Here is a 21,285-nt window from a genome sequence, read left to right on the forward strand (position 1 = left end):
GGGGTTTACACAAAATTGATTAGGAGTTTTCAACAGTTATGTCTCATAATTAGAACTGACAAATTTTGTCTCATATAACACAAATGTCTCTATCATCATCACAAAATGTAAGCCACAATTAGGTCTAATATGGGTATCAGCATAAAATGATAGTCAAATTTGCAAATATATTGAGTGTAGAATGGAAATTCTATCATGAAATAAAATGAATACATTTGAGAAGAACCACAGGAGAAGAGAAGATTGATTGAAATGATTACAGTATTACAGAATGTCAAGGGCTGGAAGGGACCTTGAAAAACCATGTAGTCCAACCCTCCTGCCAAAGCAGGATCACCTATACCAGATCACACAGGAACCAATCCAGGCAGGTTTTTAATATCTCCTGAGAGGGAGACTCCACACCCAGCCATGGCAGCCTGTTTCAGTGTTCTGTCACACTCATAGTGAACAGAATTCCTCCATATGTTTACATGAAACTTCCTGTGCCTCAACTTCCACCCACTGCCCCTTGTGCTGTCATTGGCCATCACTGAGAAGAGCCTGGATCCATCCTCCTGGCACTCACTCTTTACATACTTACAAACACTGATGAGGTCACCTCTCAGTTTCCTCTTCTCCAAGCTGAAGAGCCCCAGCTCACTCAGTCTCTCCTCATAAAAGAGATGTTCACAGGATCACAGGATATTAGGGGTTGGAAGGGACCCAAGGAGATCACTGAGTCCAGGCCCCCTTAATCATCTTTGTGGCTCTGCACTGGACTCTCTCAAGCACTTCTATGTCCTTCTTGAACTGTGGGGCCCAGAACTAGACACAGTAGTGCAAATGCAGCCTCACCAGGGCAGAGGAGAGGGGCAGGAGATCCTCGCTTGACCTACTAGCCACAACCCTTCTAATACACCCCAGAATGGCACTGCGCCTCCTGGCCACCAGGGCACATTGCTGGCTCAGGGTCAACCTGCCATCCACTAGGATCCTTTACCCCTTCACTGCCTTACAACAGGTCAGTCCCCAACCTATACTGACATCTGGAGTTGTTCTTTTCCAAGTGCAAGACTCTACACTTGTCCTTACATTTCCCCCTGTCCAATCCTCCAGCCTGTCCAAGTCTCCCTGAATGGCAGTACAGCCTTCCAGTGTGTCAGCCGTTCCAAATAGTTTCATGTCATCAGCAAGTTTACTGACAGTGCATTCTGTGCCCTAATCCAGGTTGTTGATGAATATATCACACAGAACTGGTCCCAGTACTGAGTCCTGTGGGACCCTACTAGTCACAGACCTCCAATTAGACTCCATCCCATTGACCATAACTCTCTGGCTTCTTTCCTTCCACCAGTTCCCAATCCACCTCACTACCTGCCTCAGCTTAGCCAGAAGGATGCTGTGGGAGACAATGCCAAATGCTTTACTGAAATCAAGATAAACCACATCCACTGCTCTACCATCACCTACCCACCTGGTTATGTTCTCATAAAAGGCTATCAGGTTGGTCAAACATGACCTCCCCTTGTTAAAACCACACTGACTGCTCCTAATGACCCCACTGTCCTTGATATGCCTAAGGACAGTGCCAAAGATAAATTGCTTCATTACCTTTCTTGGGATGGAGATGAGGCTTGTTTACCAGTCACCTATCAGTTTGCTGATGCCCTCTGCTCACAGCAGCTATCAAATTATCCAAGTTATGATAAAAGAAAACAGCTTTGTAACCCCTGAACTGAAATTCAAGACAGGTCTTCAGATTCATATTTCAAAATATAAGGAAGGAAAAAGCACACAAGAGGCATTGCAGGTTAATTTCTTTCTACTGAAATTAGAGAAAAAAAGGAACAGAGAGCAGACTTACTAACACTACACTTCAGAATAACCCTTAGCTGATTCTGAAAGCGAGTTGCAGCCAGTAAGTGTGCTAGCTTGAAGCTAGCTAGAATGTTTTGGTGAGAAGAAGTAGATCATAGGCTGTGAAAGGAAAACAAGGCTGATGTCTGCTTCCCTCAGAAGTCTCGCTGAGGAGTTTGGGAAGGAGAAATGAAAACATTAGATAACACTCTTGCCATTTTTTCTCTCAGTCTTGCTTGGGCTGCTGACTGAGCTGCATCTCTCTAACACATCCTCCACTCACCTTTGCTTCTTAACCTCTTGGCTGAATCTCTATTCTTCCTTAGGACTGGGGTAAGGTTGAGAGGAGCAGGGGAAGGTGCAGGGGTGGTTGAGAGCCCCTCCTGGGGACTCAGATTTCTGGGAGGGGAGTTGTGTTTCTGTATTACCTTTTACCTTGTATATTTCTGTCTATAACTGTATATACTGTAAATATCTGCTTGTATATTGTGCTAGCTGTAAATAAATAGCTTCATTTATACTCCCAGAGTCGACTGAGCCTAGTCTGGGTAATTTCTAAAGTGGGGTGGGGGGGCGGGGAACACCCAAACCATCACAATAAGAAAAAAAAATTATAAACTTAAAGTATATTAGAAGTCCTTGTTTTGAAGTACTTCTACGATGTAGTATCTCCCAATGCATCCATTATAAATTCTCCAGTCTAGTAAAATGCAGCTGTAACTGTGAAAGACCCATGAATGTTTTCCAGAATCCGTGTTTTTCATGGATCTGCCTGCACCTAAAATAAGACAGAATCGTGACCTCCACTAGTCACATTTTGGGGAGGTGTCAAAGACAGCACTACACAGACAAGCTGATATTTTGTATTTGGAGCCAGGCTCTCACAACACAACAGATGACTGGCTGCAGATGGCAGGGAATGTTTCTTGGATGAGAACAGAATGCTAAACTGAGCGATGACTTCTCAATTTTGTAAACCACAAATAATTTGCCTCAAAATAACAAAAAAGGTAAATTCTAGTTTCTTTATAATGCTGCTGAGTTATGCTATGGTTATTTTAAATATAGAATAAATTTAGCTACATTTTAAAATTACTTTCTGTTTATTTTAAGGATTTACACCTAATACAGCATGTCAAGAAATATTAAAAATCAAAACCTTTATCATTTTGCAGACTTGGAGTACATTATCACTTCCACGCTTACAACATTATTCAATAAGCATAACTTGGTACATTTATTCACAAATTTCTATTAGATCATAGTATCACAGTATCATCAGGGTTGGAAGAGACCTCACAGATCATTAAGTCCAACCCTTTACCACAGAGCTCAAGGCTAGACCATGGCACCAAGTGCCACGTCCAATCCTGCCTTGAACAGCTCCAGGGACGGCGACTCCACCACCTCCCCGGGCAGCCCATTCCAGTGTCCAATGACTCTCTCAGTGAAGAACTTCCTCCTCACCTCAAGCCTAAATCTCCCCTGGCGCAGCCTAAGGCTGTGTCCTCTTGTTCTGGTGCTGGCCACCTGAGAGAAGAGAGCAACCTCCTCCTGGCCACAACCACCCCTCAGATACAACTGGGTAGCTTTTCCCTAATAAACCATTCATAGAATCATAGAATCAACCAGGTTGGAAGAGACCTCCAAGATCATCCAGCCCAACCTAGCACCCAGCCCTAGCCAGTCAACTAAACCACGGCACTAAGTGCCTCATCCAGGCTTTGCTTCAACACCTCCAGGGATGGTGACTCCACCACCTCCCTGGGCAGCCCATTCCAATGGCAAATCACTCTCCAAGAGCTTCACTAGCTCCTGCAGTTCAGATATGTAGAGCTACTTCCCATCAGATGCAAACTACAGCATCCCTGCAACATAAGCACCAGTCAGACAGCTGAGACCTTTCCATGGTATTTCATCCACTGTCTTTGACATTGGGTAGTTCAGATTACCTGAATTAGCAAGGACAACCAAGTGAGGATCCATTGCAATGAGGGAAATAAGTGTGTATATTATAAACAATGAGATTCTCTGCAAAATTAGGTTGCTATTTTCACATTAAATATTCTCAGATTATAACTTCCAGAAAATCTTGATTGTTGTTGCAAAAGAAGATTCCATGAAGTCTGACATTATGATGAACTAAAAAAATCCAGTTCCAGCCTTGGATTGGCACCACATTCTGCCAAATGAATATAAATAATTCAAATACCTGTCAAGCTCTGTCTTTGTAAGGACATGACACAACACCTCAAGTATATGAGTAACCAGAAAGATGCCATTTGGGTTTTATGTATCACATAAACACACATCATGCTCAAATAACAGAAAATTATGGATGCAAACCACAGTGCTATATATGAAATAAGCTGTCCCTACTCCCTTCTTCAAAAACAAAACCAAAGCCACACAGATATCAAATCCTCAGACCCCTATAATCTATCCTACAGATTTTGAGAATGTCTAGAGGCAAAAAAAGTAAGTAGTCTGAAATAGACCAAAGTACAACAGATAGGGGCAGGATAATTGATTTGAGGTCACTCACTCATGAATAGATGGTATTTGGGTGTTCTATATTGGATTCTTCTTCTGGGAATGTGCTTCCAATTGATGTGAGGCTCTAAACAATATAATGTAGAGATGAAATAGTGTCTCAGATCTTTTCCATTGTTATACTATGCTGTGATTAGAGTAAGATAAACACTTCTCACTATGTTAAATCCTATTTATTTGCAACCTGTTATCCCATATCCACCCCATCAGTCTGGTGCTCTTTGGTAAATACTGCTTTAATGTAACTTTCTTTTTAAAATTCTCATGCCTCTTATCTCTAAGTACTACTAAAAATAACCATCACTTAAGAAAACAGTAAAAACTTTAAGTCTTAACAAAATATGAAAAATTCAAAGGTAATACAAATCATCATAGAAGTTTAAATATACTTGATAGAAAATAACATCTGTAGAGTGTTTATTTGCAGGTTCCTACTTTTGCTACACACAGTGAGAAGTAAGGAGAAAACAAAGAAGAAAAAATATGTAAGAAAATGCTTAGAATGGAAAATATTATTGAGTACAGAGCAATATAGATGACTTTTTCAAAATAAAACCTGTGGTTTTCCTTTGGCTACGAAATGAACTGTTCAGCAACTGCCACTTTTAGACTGGCAACAGTCAGAACCACCTACGTTTTAAATCTGCTTTTATTGCCATAGAAAGGTATGTTTGCTTAATGAAAAAGGAAGTCTCCTGGCTCATAACCAACTGGCTACTTCCTATGTCATACCTTACAGATGCTATTGTAATTTATTTATTTATATGACCATACTTGCATTCTCTTAAGCAAGCTACAATGAAAATCACATGCATGTTGCTTTATGTAAGGTATTTACTCAACATTTACATTTAAATGAAAATAAACTAGTGCAAACCATATCATCACAGAGAACAGAATCACTTTACAATTCAGGTTTTTTAATCAATCCATCTTAAATACTTGTATTTAACCTTTCCACATGCAGTAAGTGATGGCACACAGGTCAAAACATGCCAAAGAAAATGGTGTTCTTTTTCTCTCCATTGCCACTGAAACCAAAAAAATGCACATAAAAACTAAAGATGTTCAGAGATTAGAAGAAAAAAACACAAATATATTCATGCGATTTAGCACCAAAAGAAAGATCTATACTCTCTCTGTCCTAAAGTACTATTCTACAAGGCAAAGTAGTGCCTGGAAGTCCTCAGCCCCAGTTTGCATGAGTTTAAGCATGAAGTTCTGGGGCCCCCACTACAAAAGGGAGATTGAGGTTCTGGAAAGTTCAGAGAAGGTCAACGAGGCTTATGAAGGGCCTGCAGCACATGGCCTATGAGGAGCATCTGAGGGAGCTGGAATTGTTCAGTCTGGAGAAGAGGAGGCTGAGGAGAGACCTCATCACTCTCTGCAACTACCTGAAGGAAGGTTGTGGGCCAGTCTCTTCTCCTTGGTGGCAAGTCACAGGACTAGATGAAAGGGTTTCAAGCAGCACCAGGGGAATTTCAGGCTGGATGGTAGGAAATACTTCACACAAAGGGCTGTAATGGTCTGCCCAGGGGAGTGATGGAATCACCATCCCTGGAGGTGTTTAAGCAGCACATGGACCTGGCACTTAAGGATCTGGTTTAGGATTGACCCTTCAGTGCTGGGTCAAAGGCTGGAGGGGATGATCTTTGAGGTCTCTTCCAATCAAATATTTTCTATGCTTCTGTGACATCCCGTGAACACCAGCGTGTTCCCACTGGCTCCCATCCCAGACAAGCTGGCAGAACAAGGCTATCATGTTACAGCAAAGGTGCTTCTTTCATAAGCTATAATAACAACTATTATTTAACTATAAACCAGCAGAATAAACATGCAGCATGTTCAATTAATATATTGAAGCAGTTAGAAGCAATATAGCAACTGGAAGTCTTGGCAGTTTCTAAGCAATTCTGCAAGCTACTTGCAACTGAAGAGTGGAAAAAATAACAATGTACAAAGTTTGCTGACAATAAATATTGGCCTGAATTCAACTCGGTATGGGGGGAATTGGATGCTGAGTAAGGCAGAGAAAAGGAGAAATTTTCAAGCACTCACAACTTTTAGTTACAGAATAATTCCAAACGTAACTCACAGTATTGGGGAAAAACATTATTGCACCACAGCTGCATACTGAGATAACTTACTTTGACAAGGTAACAACAATTGCCATATGACTTTCAGTAAATATTTGAGTATCTGTAGAAACTGAACCATACTTGTTTTCAAAACATTATTTATTATTCAACAGGAAGATAAATGCTTTAGCTATGTGCAGAAGCAGGATAAAAAGTTCAAAAAAAGTTCACCATTATCCATAAATGCAGTATTTATCTCTGAATGTTCACAGAAGTAAAAGCCATAGGCAAACTGATTACTACTGGAAAAGTGCAGTAATCCTTCCCCACGTAGGAAAAATACATTTAACTGAATAGTGGTTTCCTGAGGTGGGGTGGGGAAACGAGGGGAGACAAGTGGCTTTTGGTAAAAGAATTTTTGATGGTGGGTTGTTTGTTTTTTTTCTTTGTCAAAGGGAAACCTGTAATCAAGCGTAGAGAGGGACAGGTTTTACTAGTTTGTTCTAAATACCCTTTTGTTCAGTTAACAATTCAGAGCTCTATTTGCAAGGCATTCCTAGAACATCTTGGAAATACTGTTTAATATTTGTGAAAGCCACAATTTCCCAAGAGCTTATACTAAAACTGTCAAGTTTGCAGTGCATTTGCTGCAGCTTCACATAGAAAAATTTCAAAGCACTTTAACACATTGAAAACAAATATGTCTAAGGAAATTGCAGTTTTCCCACAGACAATTGACAAGTATAAAGTCTAAATAATTAGACAAATTATTAATTGTGAATTATTCATGCAGCATTAGCTCCCTCACACACACATACATCCTTCAACCACATAAGCCCCCTCTAACCTACACAGACATTTTCCAGGAGAACAGTAATATTTTGCAATATAGAATAAACTTCCTAGAAAGTATGTAATTTACAGAAACGCTACTGAAAAAGCTTAAGACCACAGACAGATTCATTCAGATGATAAAAGGTGGTGCTCATCCTTTCTACTCTGGAGTGAAACAACAGGGTGGAAGCTCTTACTAAGGATTTGGCCCAATAGATACAGTAGCACACTACTACACAGTTACTGGGCATCACTATGACTTAGGAACACCATTAAAGAAAAGGAACAACAACAAACCACAATTCTGAACTGGTTCAACACTCGTAAAAATTACAGTTAAACATAATTAACATAAGGAAATACTGTTGCTTATCTTCTGCATAAAAGCACTAGATCTAAGTAGATGTTCCAGTCAAGCAATCTACATGGAAGTACTATACCATATTTTGCTCACTTTCGAAAGGTAGACATCCTAACAACTTGCCAGTGATAGCTCAAGCTATCACTAGTGATCTCTTAAGCCCTACACAAGGGATCATTCAAAATGGATAGTTTGGGAGTCACAGCAGCAACATACTCAACAGTAAACTACCTTAAATTAGCCTTTCCTTTTTTTCCCCCCATCCAAATCCACCTCCAGGCAAAGAAATACAAGCTACGCGTGACAGCATGCCAATTGCGATACACTTCACAATGGTCAATAAAACGTACTGAAATGGTCAGTGCACAAATACTTTGGCCTAACCACCTGAAAGCATGCAAAGATAACTACTTATTCTGAATCAAACCCTTCCAGTTCACAGAATTATAAAATCATAGAATCATACAATCATAGAATCAACCAGGATGGAAGAGACCTCCAAGATCATCTAGTCCAACCTAGCAACCAGCCCTATCCAGTCAACTAGACCATGGCACCAAGTGCCTCATCCAGTCTTTTCTTGAAGACCTCCAGGGACAATGCCTCCACCACCTCCCTGGGCAGCCCATTCCAATGCCAATCACTCTCTCTGTGAAGAACTTCCTCCTAACATCCAGCCTATACCTACCCCGGCACAATTTGAGACTGTGTCCCCTTGTTCTATTGCTGGTTGCCTGGGAGAAGAGGCCACCCCCACCTGGCTACAATGTCCCTTCAGGTAGTTGTAGACAGCAGTGAGGTCACCCCTGAGCCTCCTCTTCTCTAGGCTAAACAACCCCAGCTCCCTCAGCCTTTCCTCATAGGGTTTGTGTTCCAGGCCCCTCACCAGCTTTGTTGCCCTTCTCTGGACATGTTCCAGCACCTCAACATCTCTCTTGAATTGAGGGGCCCAGAACTGGACACAGTGCTCAAGGTGTGGCCTGACCAGTGTTGAGTACAGGGGAAGAATAACCTCCCTTGTCCTACTGGCCACACTGTTCCTGATGCAGGCCAGGATGCCATTGGCTCTCTTGGCCACCTGGGCACACTGGTTTGGAAGGGATCTCTGAAGTCCAAACTCCTGCAGTAGGCTAGGAAAAAAAAAAAGCATCTTGGAAAAAAAAAAAAAATGCTGTTATTTTAAAAGGCAACAAAAAAAGGTGAGCATTGGACCAAGCTTGGTGAAGTCTCCGGGGGAAAAAAAATAGTTTGAGTAGACCTGGGAAGTGAGTATCACCTTATGTAAAAGAAATAAGTGCAAACCCAGGTTAAGACCCTTCTTCCTCCCTGAATACCACCTTGTGTAAAAGAAATAAGTGCAAACACAGGTTAAGACCCTTCTTCCTCCCTGAATACCACCTTGTGTAAAAGAAATAAGTGCAAACACAGGTTAAGACCCTTCTTCCTCCCTAATGGCTTCTTCCTATTAACAAAAAGTACTTAAATTGGAACAGGCTGTATAAAACACTGTATTCAAAGAGCCAAACAAAACCAACTACTGATGTTGAGGAAACATTAGCATTTGATGGGTGGATCAACTTCTGCCCTTGTGCAAACCTATCACCTGGAAGGGCAGCAGAGAAAGAGTTGGCTTGCACTGATAGGGCTCTTACAATGCTGCAAAGTATTATTAGTTTTAAAATAGAAAACCTTTTTGTCTTTTTATGATTATGCTGAAAAAGCACTAGACCAATACATAAAGTTTGCTCAGCTTTTTCTCTGTGGTATTTTCGTATAAATGTTGTTATTAAAAACTTTACAAGTAATTTAAGAGCTTCCACTCACCTTCATAAGGTGAGAGCGTAAAGAAGCTGCAAGAACGTCTCCAACTTTTGCTGCAGAGCCTGTTCTAAGCACTAAATAATGAATCGCATTACTAAGCATAGTGAAGTGTTACAATTACTCCTCAAGACTCTGAAAGAAACAACTTTACCCTGATGCCTATTAACATTTTCACACATCACTGTGTATTTTTTCTGAATTCCTACTGCATGTACACAGGCTGCTCAAGTGGGAGCACTCAGCTTAAAGTTGTGTATTCAGTGCACCACAAGGAGGCTATGAAGAACTAGGCTTTCTCTTCCCCCTGCACCCGCCCTCTCTTTTTTTCCTTTTTTTAATTAACTGAGCCTTGAATACCATTAGCAGCTCTAGAAATGCCACCATTTTATTACTTCTCAAGAATGTGACACATAAAAAGCAGATCTGTAATATCAGATGAGAAACAAGTACAACAGTGTAACCGTATTAGGAATAAAACCTAAAGGTCCAAAGAGCAAATTCTGCTGTGAAGGCAATGTGTGCACATCTTTCATACAAGAGCATGCAGGAAATTAAAACTGTATTCCCATTCCTAACACAACCAAGATACCATGCTCCAGACATCCCACCTCAAACCAAACCTACTCTATACAGACTCAGAATCCTGGTTTGGTCCAATCAGACCAAAGAGGAAGGAGCATGGCAAGCACAAAGGCAGCAACAAATCTTTGCACTGCTATCTGGAAGAGATTATCACAGTGCCATTGTTGGGAGCGTTGGTCCACTGCCAGATGCCTCAAAGCCACCAGCTAAACACTGTAGCTTTTATTTAAGCAGATGTATTCTGCCCTTTAATCTTGGAATTAAAATCCCACCCTTACTTTTTACCAACACAGTCTTGCCTTTCTCACTTCCTCAGGGTCCCTTCCCAGAGTAATAAACCATGTGAGTTATGGACAGTGTATAGGTGTCTCCCACCACTTACTTTCTCTACTACTTCTGTATTAAGTAAGGGCCAAATTTAATTTTTTCCACTTCCTCATATTTGTAGTCTACTTATGTTATGCACATCCAGTTTTCTTTTTCATTCATCAAGAATACACTCCTTGAGTCCTTCAAATGCAATCCTGCCATGAGTATTTAGTGCAGCTTTCCTAGAATCCCATCACCTGCCACGCTACTGTTGTGTTTTTACTGTGAACTGAGAAGGTGCTACTGTAAACATATTAATTAAAAATGCTGGTTTAAGTTTATGCAATTCTATAGTAGTCTTTCAATGACAGACCAAGTTACAAAGTTAAGCAATACTCCAAGGAAGTCTTAGAAACGTGTCAAGTGTGCTGCCTTGTGGGACTGAACTGAGATGCTACAAGGCATAGAAACTGAAGCCCAAAGTCAGGAACTCCCAGAACCTGATGGAGTCCAAGTCAGTTGGACTAGCTTGTTTAAATGAAAAAAGAAGAAGAAAGATTTTTGTGTTAAACAAAAAAGATACTTTTCAGTACTGCAGCTAACCTTAAAAGATAAAAAACATGAAACAGAGAGAACAACAACACCTGAACAACTAGCCCAAAATGCCCAATTTTGCCTGTTCATATTAAGAAAGAAAAATAAAATCTTCTACTTAGGTTTCCAGGGATAGGGGGTGTAGGAATTTACTTGCTTTTTAAGTACACTGCAAATTCATATTCTCTGGACACAAGTGAAACAAAACACACTATCCTTATTCACAGCCTCTTTTTCAGTTCATTTTTGCTTCAGAAGAACCCATTCTCTTTCCAGCCATGTTGTTCCACAAGCAACCTCTGCTGAAGATAGGCAGTTCTACCTGAATGTCAGCAATCCAATCTGTGAATAATGTAATTTGGCTTAAAACAAAATCATCATACCCAAATTTACTTCAGAACTGATAAGAGCTTGTCTTTAATTTTCCTTTCATTTTCCAGACTTGTAGCTTGAATTTTCTGTAGAATTCAGGAACTATGAGCTACTATAAAGCTAATAATGCTATCACTGGAAAGCTAATTTTACTACTAGAAACTTCACAGTAAATCTGAAGAAAAAGAAATCAAACCAAACCCTCATGCCTCACAGTGCTTCCCTATACTCACATGAGGTTTTTCAGAGGTTTGCTTTCCACCCCCCACCAGGACTACCAAACAAAGAATCTGTCTGGACTTCAGGCAAAGAAGAGCTTGTTCCAAAACACACTTCTGAGGCTGTCTACCTGAAAGACTCTTCAGACAGGCCATTAACCACCATTATCAGATAAATGTTCAATTTATGTTAGCACATTGAAAACCTAGGTGAAAGATTAAGAGATTGGTTCTGGTCATAAGCCCCTGAAGCAAGGCTGATTACAAAAAGGTAACACCATGGTAACACCACGGTAACACCAGGATTCCTTAAGTATACAGCCAATTCCCAAACACACGGTTAGACACACAAACTGAAAACAGAATCACAGAATCAACCGGGTTGGAAGAGACCTCCAAGATCATTCAGTCCAACCTACCTGCCCACTCTATCCAGTCAACTAGATCATGACACTAAGTGCCCCATCCAGTGCCACCACTTCCCTGGGCAGCCCATTCTAATGGTAAATCACTCTCTCTGTGAAGAACTTCCTCCTAATATCAGCCTATACCTCCCCCAGCACACCTGAAGACTGTGTCCCCTTGTTCTATTGCTGGTTGTCTGGGAGAATAAGCAGAGCTCCAAGATACCAGAATCAAACTACTGCTTTTTAAAATGTAACAGTCTTATTTCTATAGAAAGCAGAAACTCCAAAATGTTATTCATATACTCCTACTTCTCAAAGGTCTTATTTGCAAGAATAAGCCAGCCTTCTAAAAGACTAAGGATAAAAGAACCAAAAATCTTCTTATCTCTCTTTATCAATTATTTGATACAGTAATTCACACTTTAACACTCCTTGCCAAATGTTGTGGAAGGCCTTTCTCCTGCAATTTGATCCTCTGCTGAAATGAGTTAGCATACCTCCTCAAGATCGAATGCCTCAATGTTTCATTTGCCTGAATTGCAAGTTAAACTGTCCAGAAGTAGTTTTTTATGGGTTCAACTCAAAACAAATTCCAATAGAGGAAGAACTCTTGTTCTTAAGAGAACTGACAAAGAAATAATTCTAGGCATCAAATGGCTAAAATACAAGAAAGAAACAAAGACATTTCTTTCAAGTACCTCTTGCAATGGCCATGCAACAAGACCAAATCTGAAGGCAAAAACTGACCTTCCAAAGGCCAAGAACTGACTCTGGCATTTGGTATTGCCACATACAAGACTTTCAGGATGACACATCTACTCATGATACTGCATTTGAGGTTTAATTCAAAGAATCCTTGCCTAGGTCTTTTGTTTCTTTTTGCCCCAAACATTTCCATCTAATTTCATGCTTACAGGTAACAACAGCCACAATATCACAAAAGAGGAATTAACTTGAGTGTCCTACTGAAGTATCACAGTATTGCTAAGTTTCATTAACTAAGATTCCAAATGATGTCTAATAATGCAAGTCTACATCTTTCTCAAAAACAAGTGGGTTGGGCTATGGCCTAGCCTAAAAACAACTCCCAGAAGTAAGAGGGAAATTATGATAGCAAGCTTCTGCTGCAAGATTCCAGTATCTTCCTAGAAAGATGCATGTCAATTAGTTCCAACCAAAGTCATAGCCAGGATTACTAACAACTCAAACTATTACTTAGGGAAGAAAAGCACAAGAAGCAGAAGTATAGCGGAACCAGGAAGAGCTGAGATTCCAGATCTTCTGCTTGACAATATCTTATTTCAGCTGAGTTACTGCATAAAGTTATGAGTTGAAACCTAATGGTAACTAAATGATTCTACCTCTATATCACAACATATTTATCTCCAACTGGGATATATTAAAACTAAAAGAAGAGACTGACTCACTGAGCTGACAGAAAATTCAGTGAAGAAGAAAGAGTCAAGCCTACAGAACTGAAAGAGTGACATAGATATATTCCTCTTCATCTCACCACACAAACACACACAAAAGCTAGGCCATTTCAAAAAATATTACAACACAAGAAAATGTCAGATCCAGCAGCAATGCCCATGACAAAACATTCTGACGTACACAGAGAATGGTGAATTAAACAATATTACAGTGCAGTGATTCATTTCCTAAATCCCTCAGTGAATATCACAGAAGCAGCATGATTCCATGCACCATTGAGCCGCAGAAGTTTTACATGTCTGTAGTTACTAAGCATAGCATGCAAAAAAGACATTGCCATAACAGAAAGTTGACACATATACAGGAGTAAAAACAGATAATAAAATGCAAATATCCACAAGCCTATCAGGTCAAGGCTCTCAACTCTAGTTCGAAAGTTAGAAAAGCATGAGATACATAGAGACTTGGGGGAATCATACAATCATAGAATCAACCAGGTTGGAAGAGACCTCCAAGATCATCCAGTCCAACCTAGCACTCAGCCGTAGCCAGTCAACTAGATCATGGCACCGAGTGCCTCATCCAGTCTCGTCTTGAACACCTCCAGAGATGGTGCCTCCACCACCTCCCTGGGCAGCCCATTCCAATGGCAAATCACTCCCTCTGTGAAGAACTTCCTCCTAACATCCAGCCTATACCTACCCCGGCATAACTTGAGACTGTGTCCCCTTGTTCTGTTGCTGGTTGCCTGGGAGAAGAGGCCTCCCCCCACGTGGCTACAACGTCCCTTCAGGTAGTTGTAGACAGCAATGAGGTCACCCCTGAGCCTCCTCTCCTCTAGGGAGATTCTCTAGGGGAGATTACACTGCACTCCTAGTATAATTGCGATACATAGTACGCATCTCTTATCTACACTAAAATATATTTCTAGTCTTAACGTCAATTATGCTCATTTTGCCAAGATGCTAAGTTAGTACTATATTCATCACTACTGGTTTCATGTGAAATACTATGCATCATGGCACACAGCTTGGTGATGTGCCATAGCTCACAGTAAAGAGAGCAGCGTGAGGAAAAAAGCATGCACTTCACAGATGTTTTCATCCTAAAAGACAGTACAAATAGATACTTCTCTGTTATTTGCTTTGAACAACAATTGCTTTGATTGGGAGCACTGTCAAATATACAGCAAACTAATGATCTATTTAAAATGCCTGCCTTGGAAGCTATAATTATTTCTTTCCAATCTGAAATGGTCACTACACTGGCAGCCTGCAAAACCTCTCACAAAAAGTGCACTAGAGGGCTTCACTGTTATGCAAGAAACAGCCACATTAAATTGACTCCAAAGTGCTTGCTCTAGAATTAGAATTACAAATCCCACACTACTTTGCTAAGGAGCACAAGCTACTTCATCTCTACTTAAGAGCCTTACCTGAGCTTCACAGGTTAATACATTCAGCACACAGCAAAGGAAAAATACATAGTGGACACAAAGTCACTGGAATGGTAACCATGCTTTACAAGTACATACATAAAGTTTTGTGCAATTATGGCAGGAGGATACAAAAAAGCAAAAGAAGGGTTTCATTTAGATGCTTTATTCTTTTGGAGATACACCAAATAGACTTTAAGAAGCTGGCTCCACTAAAAAGAATCTCTATTTTACACTCCTAGTTTTGCAAAGTTTTATGAAGGCTGCTTCTGTAGAATATGGTAAGTCAGGATACATCCTCTGGATAATTCTGGTGTGTAAAATGCTTTCCGAACTTCCTATTGTGTTTGTTTGGTTTTTTCCACTGATGAAAGAAACCAAACTTTATTTTATTTATTTCCATGTGTAAATTTTACTTTTCCATCACTAAAGATATCAGAACCTGATTTAAAGCTGTAGGTTCAGAGAAATTTTTGCTCATTTTTGAAGTTACCAGTATATGAAATATTTAAAACAGACAAGAAAAAAAAACAAAACATCAAGTTCCCACAGGCTACAAATTCAACAGTTCTGATTTTTATCTGCTCACTGATAGGCAGAGAAGCCAACAAGCACTCAGCATACCTGCTCCAACTTCTTTTTCTTCTTCTTCAATGCTGTTTTTGATACTGTCATACTCCTCATCAATTGCCTGGTTGCCACGCATTTGAGACAGAATTCGTCGTGCTCTCTGAGTCTGGCCTTTCTGAATGAGCCAGCGGGGACTTTCAGGAAGAAACAGGAATCCAAGAAACTGTATAACTGCTGGAACAGCAGACAGGCCTAGCATGTACCTGGAAATAAATAAATGAATACATATCTATTATTTGCTTACAAAACATGCCATGAGAAGACTCAAGCTGTAATTTACAAATCAAATCCTCCTTCCCTCTTATTTTTTATCACCTGAAGTTAAGCAGGCAAGAATCATATTCTATAAAGACTTCAGAATTCTTGCTTTCAATTCCAGGAAACCTCAAGGACTATTCTGCCGCTACAGATCTACAGCCATTGTTCCCAAGGACACTAATTCAAACTAAATTAAAACCCTGAAACATTCCAATAGTTTGAAAACAGCTAGTCCCTTCAGTAAAGATTAAAGAACAAACAGAAAGATAAAGCAAAGGCAGAGAGAAGAAACTGGTATTGCTGATGGCCAAAATGAGACCAAAATGCAAATTGTTTTACAGACATATGAAAAAAAAGTATCAAAGAAAAATGTTTAATTTGATCAGAAATATTTATACAGACACATGTGACCAAGGAATATGCCTCTTATGCAAGGAGAAGCCTATTTTACTCTGGAAAAATTCTGACTATGGTCAGAAAGACTGAAAAAAATCGATTTCATGAGCACAGCAATTTACAATAGATCTTTCCTAACCTGCTCTTAAATCTACAGCCAGCCACAATGTTATGTTTTAAATCAAAACTGCACTTTAGATGCCAAGGAGAGTTGCTATATAAAGCTTTACAGCTGTTTCTCTACTCAACAAAGAATTACCATGGGCCAGACTCATGCTTCCAGGTACCAGCACAGACACCTGTGACAACACCTACAGATACCATGAGTCACTCCAGCTAAACAGAGGGAAAAAGACTGCGGAAAATAAGCACACCACCAACTTACATGCGTGGTTCTGGTCTATGCACTTCAATAAAACACTAAGTAGAATAATGAATTGCAGAACAATGTGTAATTGGGTTATACTTTTTAAATCTGACCTTTTCCCACTGTTAAAGTCCTTCCAGAAAATAGCCCTCATAGTGAATACTGAGGTAGTCTGTTCTCATGAACAGATTCACACCTCGACATCAGTCAGCAAGTCAAGGAGATTGGCCAATCTCTTCTCTAGCTCCTCTCTTTGTACCCCAGGGTGCATGCTTTTACACAGACAATTCAGCAGTCTCTCATCTGAACGTTTGTTGTAAAGCATGCTATGAAATGAGATTTTTAATAGAGCAGAAAAGAGAGTGTAACAATTAGAAGAAACTTTGTTTTAGAGGAATGAACCAAATGTAGTTGTCAAGTCCTTCTCCATTTTGGATTAAAATGAAGAAAGACTTTGTTCCAATGAGTTCTTCCCGACCAGGGAATGCTCTCCCACATGGGTACCCCCCTCTGGGTACAGTTTCAGTACTTTATTGTAGCTTAAACACTAAAACCATCACAAGAAAGCTATATACACAATACCTATAGCTCACCTGCTACAGCCATAGGAAGAAACTACAGTGCTTGACATGAGCAGACATGAGAAACAATCCCAAGTAGCTCTATTGATCAAAGGGCAGGCTATGCTCACCCCATCTCACTGGCCAGCAGAGCTCCCGACATGCATAGATAGCAGAGCTGGTCGGCCACCGTCTCGGAAGGTAGGCGTCCCCACCGAGAACTGCACCATCACGGTGGTAAGACTGCTGGCGCTCCAACTCGCCTACCCATGCTCTTAGTTTGTATGTATTCAGAATTCTGTGGCATGTGTCCAGTGCACTCCAGAATTCTGAACCAAGGAGAAATCAAACTCCTCCTTTATTGTGGAATCTGATACATACCATCTTTCCCTACTGCTCACGCGCATACCTGCAAGACCTGCTTCCCCTGGATCTTATCTTTAGTAACCTAGTGATTAGCAGCTTGTTGTAACTTCTGATCAAACACAACTCTTCCCTCTTACAGACTTCTTTAGAGGTATTTTTAAATTTAACAAAGAAAAACACAAGCAATACGATAAGGCAGAAGACTACAGAACAGGGAAAAGACTCAAAAAGGTTATGCAAAGAGGATGACCATCCCAGGCCAACACGCATGCAAAATAGTCTTCCCATCTCCAGAGATGAGCCCTCAAATTCTTCCCAAAATGAGCCCAACTTTCTAAAGGTCACACAAGTAAGCCTTGCTCTAGAAAGAAATCTGTGAGCAAGTCCCTTCTATCACTTTAAGAATGGTACAGTTAAAAGAAAAATGTAGAAGAAAATAAATTCAAAGCACAAAGCTTATGGAAGGGCTATTAGCCGAGTAGTCTTCAGCCAACACATCTAACTAGTATCATTAGTGTCACCATTTCTTCCTATGCTCTTCCCACTCTACAGACATTTCATAGCTGTATACAAAATCAACTTTACACAAACACAACTAAAGCTCACGAAACTGCATATTCACTGCCTGCATTAGAGTGATATTTAGAAGGCCTTTTCTATTTCAAATTAAGAGCAAAATAAAACCATAGAGATTTAAAAACACAATCACTGTATTCTGTCAAGCTGCAAGTAAAAAGACCTTTTAACATTTCTAAACAACGAGATTTAGTCCTTTGCACTTATATGTCCTAATTTCTGCTCCAAAGCCCTTCAGTCCCTTAAACGCAGCAGAGCCTCCAGAACTAAGCAGTTGGATACCTGCAAACATTTTAGGAGGCATAAATCAATTGAGGGTCCTGAAAGCTCAATCCTACCTGTTAAAGCTACCAGTTGGACTCTATTAGATTGTTTATTACAGGCAAGATGAAAAAGAAACGTACAGCAAGTGTTCACTCACTAAAGTTATTTTCCAATTGACGTGCTTCTGGTCAAAGCTGACTACAAGCACAGGCCAGAAAGAAAACAGTCAGTTAAGAGCACACATCCATCACAAGCTCAAGAGTTGTTGCAATTTTGATATAATCAGTTTAGACTAAAAGCAGGCAATTTTAGACATTTTGTGCAGTGAGCCAGCTTTCAGAAATCTAATACAGTTCTTTCCTATACAGAGTACAAGACTTTGCATTTGAAGCCAAGCAGACCTGAAAAATTACAATACAAAATTTAGTAAGTCTGCTGCAACATTTCTCCTTCTCAGACATACTACTGCAATACTATTAGGATAGCATTAGCAGGGTTTACAAAGCTAACCTGACATAGAAGTCAGATTAAATAAATTTTGTTTGCATTTATTTTTTAATATCCAGCATTTCCAAGAACAAGTAATGTTCCTTATTGGGTTTTGTAGCACTCCAATACTTAGAGTTACAATAATAATAATGGTTGTAATTTTCTTTCTAAAAGAGTAAACATCTATGATTTCTCCCCATGTGTTTGCTGACCACGCTTTCAAGGTGACATACCAGCTGTACTCTTCCCTGCTCAGCCTTAGGTTGCAGTAAATCAACTGAGCACATACAAGTACACAATCCCTAATCAAGATGTCCAGCATCACAGCTGATAACCCCTAGATAACTCATCACCAGCAAAGCCTCAGTTTCTGCCCAATGCATTTCCAATAGTTCCACTTCCTTTCATACTGATCAATCCACCAGAACAGTACTTGGCATGTATGTAAAACATACCATTGCTGTCTTAACAAAATTCACACAGCATGAGCCAGCAGGCTGTAAGAACCTACTCCTCACTACTCAACACATTCTCATGAATCTGGAAGTCTGGAACCATCACTATGACAGAAGACTACAAACCAGGTATAGCAATGGATCCCTAGGCCAGTCTCACAATTGCAGTCTGTTTGACACAAAAGAGGGTGAGAGAAATAGCTTTGTGCTGCCACTTTGGCTAAATATATATACAAAGTAACATATCAGAAGATGTTAACTTCTGTATGTAACAAACTCTAATGATATTTTTCATTTAATCATTTACATACAAATATACTTGTGTCAATCCTGTGTCAATGCTTGATGTAGAAACTGATAAATCATATTCCACAATGCCAGCTCTTTGATCTTTTTCAAAGAAGCTTCTGAGCTGCAAAACTTCAAGCTAGGGAGTATCTTAGCTTACCTGAACAATAAAGCAAAACACACAGCTCCACTAAAACCAACATTTGTCAAACATTTTGTTAACTTGTATTTTTCTTCCCCTAGGTTAGTATTTACTGAAACACAGAGATAACAAACACATCCTTACCTTCCATGTGTCAGCACACTATTGGAAAAGAAAAAACTGACATATTTACGTCCACAAGAGCTTCCTCCAGCCAAATACCTAACCATTTAGGTAAAAAGAATTAAAAAAAACCCAAAACCTGTCTACACACAAAGTGTACATCACCTTTAATAGCAACAGTGACTTAGAGCTCTACTTCTAAATGAGTATCTTTACATGTCCATTCCTACCACGCAGCCCCACGCATAAGGAGCCATTACACTAGCAAATTATTTAGGCTAAGAGTTTATTTAAAATAATAAAGCAACTACTGAGTAACTGGCATTGAGGATCAAATATTTGAGTTTGCATGTTCCTTAGGAATACATTACTGCATTACATCAATTTTTCTCCAAATCAAGTATAGTTCTGTAACTGCTAGAACTGGATTAGCAATCCTATAAAACTACGCTGTTTGGGTGGGTTTCTTTTTCAGTAGGACTGTTTCTCAGTTCTCCTTAAGTGGACATAGAGTATGCCAGAGAATGCAGCTGCATGATAATTAAAAGGTCATCAAAAGCTTCATGTAAAAATGCAAAATACTATTTTCATTTGAGCTAAACTAACCAATGCATTTTCAGAAAGCACAAAGCAGAGCTAAAACTTAAAAATTTAAAATCAGCATGGAGTGACTCTTCTTAAGGTGAAAATGTGACATCTTTTTACAAATGAGGCAAAGGAAATAATCACATGGAAAAAAGTTAAAAAAATAAAAGCAAATTTCTTGAATCGTATTAAAATGCAGATTCATTAAGATATCATTAACTTTCTGCTTTAATGCATATTTATTTGCATACCATAAAAAGATCAGCTTCCAAGTTCGTCTATGTACTGAATCCCAAATTAGTTATTCCTAACTTAAGCTTCAAATGTCACTGCACATAGTAATCCCTATTCAGCTCCATCAGAAGCCAGAGAATGTTATGCTGTAAATTTTGGGTGCTGGAGGGACAATCATTCAAATTAGGATTTTCAAATAGCAGAATGATTCCGGGCTGTAGCACCAGAAATTGAAAGGCCCACAACAACATGTGCCCCTTTCCCAAGAGTGTTTCAAGAGAAAAAACACATATAATCAAGTAAAACTTTTCTAGAAGTTGGAATATCTGGTGTAAGATATTCCTCCTATACACTCCTCTTAATTTTTCAAGTGAAATACTGAGCTACAAAAATTTTTCATCTCTCTCAAATGACACTGTAGGTATAAAGCTGCAGTCTGGAGAAACTTATTGATGTCTACAGGAAGAACACAATATTGAACAAGTTGAGTAAAAGAGATTAATACTATTCTATAACCTAAACTTCTAACTATAAATTTATGCTACAATATCCTTCAGTTCTGATTGGATTACTACTGCTCAGACTAAGACAATTTGAAATGCACTTCTATTTTGCACACACAGCACAGTAGGGGAAATTTGCCTTGAGAAAAATCTGTATGTAATTATTCTAACTGCAAAAGGTAGGCCACTTTCGTAACTTGACAATCATTCAC

General features: G+C 39.6%; 1 protein-coding gene across 2 annotated transcripts in view; it reads right to left on the reverse strand.

Annotated features, from left to right (window-relative positions):
* SLC2A13 (solute carrier family 2 member 13) overlaps positions 1-21,285 on the reverse strand; it is a 205,469-nt gene that overhangs the window by 113,085 nt on the left and 71,099 nt on the right. For both annotated transcript variants that reach the window (XM_064142480.1, XM_064142479.1), the window contains exon 4: positions 15,462-15,670. In XM_064142480.1, the coding sequence (XP_063998550.1) occupies positions 15,462-15,670 (209 nt within the window). The remainder of the gene's footprint in view (positions 1-15,461; positions 15,671-21,285) is intronic.

Source organism: Pogoniulus pusillus, chromosome 4 (genome assembly GCF_015220805.1).
Source record: "Pogoniulus pusillus isolate bPogPus1 chromosome 4, bPogPus1.pri, whole genome shotgun sequence".
Classification (NCBI taxonomy): Eukaryota; Metazoa; Chordata; class Aves; order Piciformes; family Lybiidae; genus Pogoniulus; species Pogoniulus pusillus.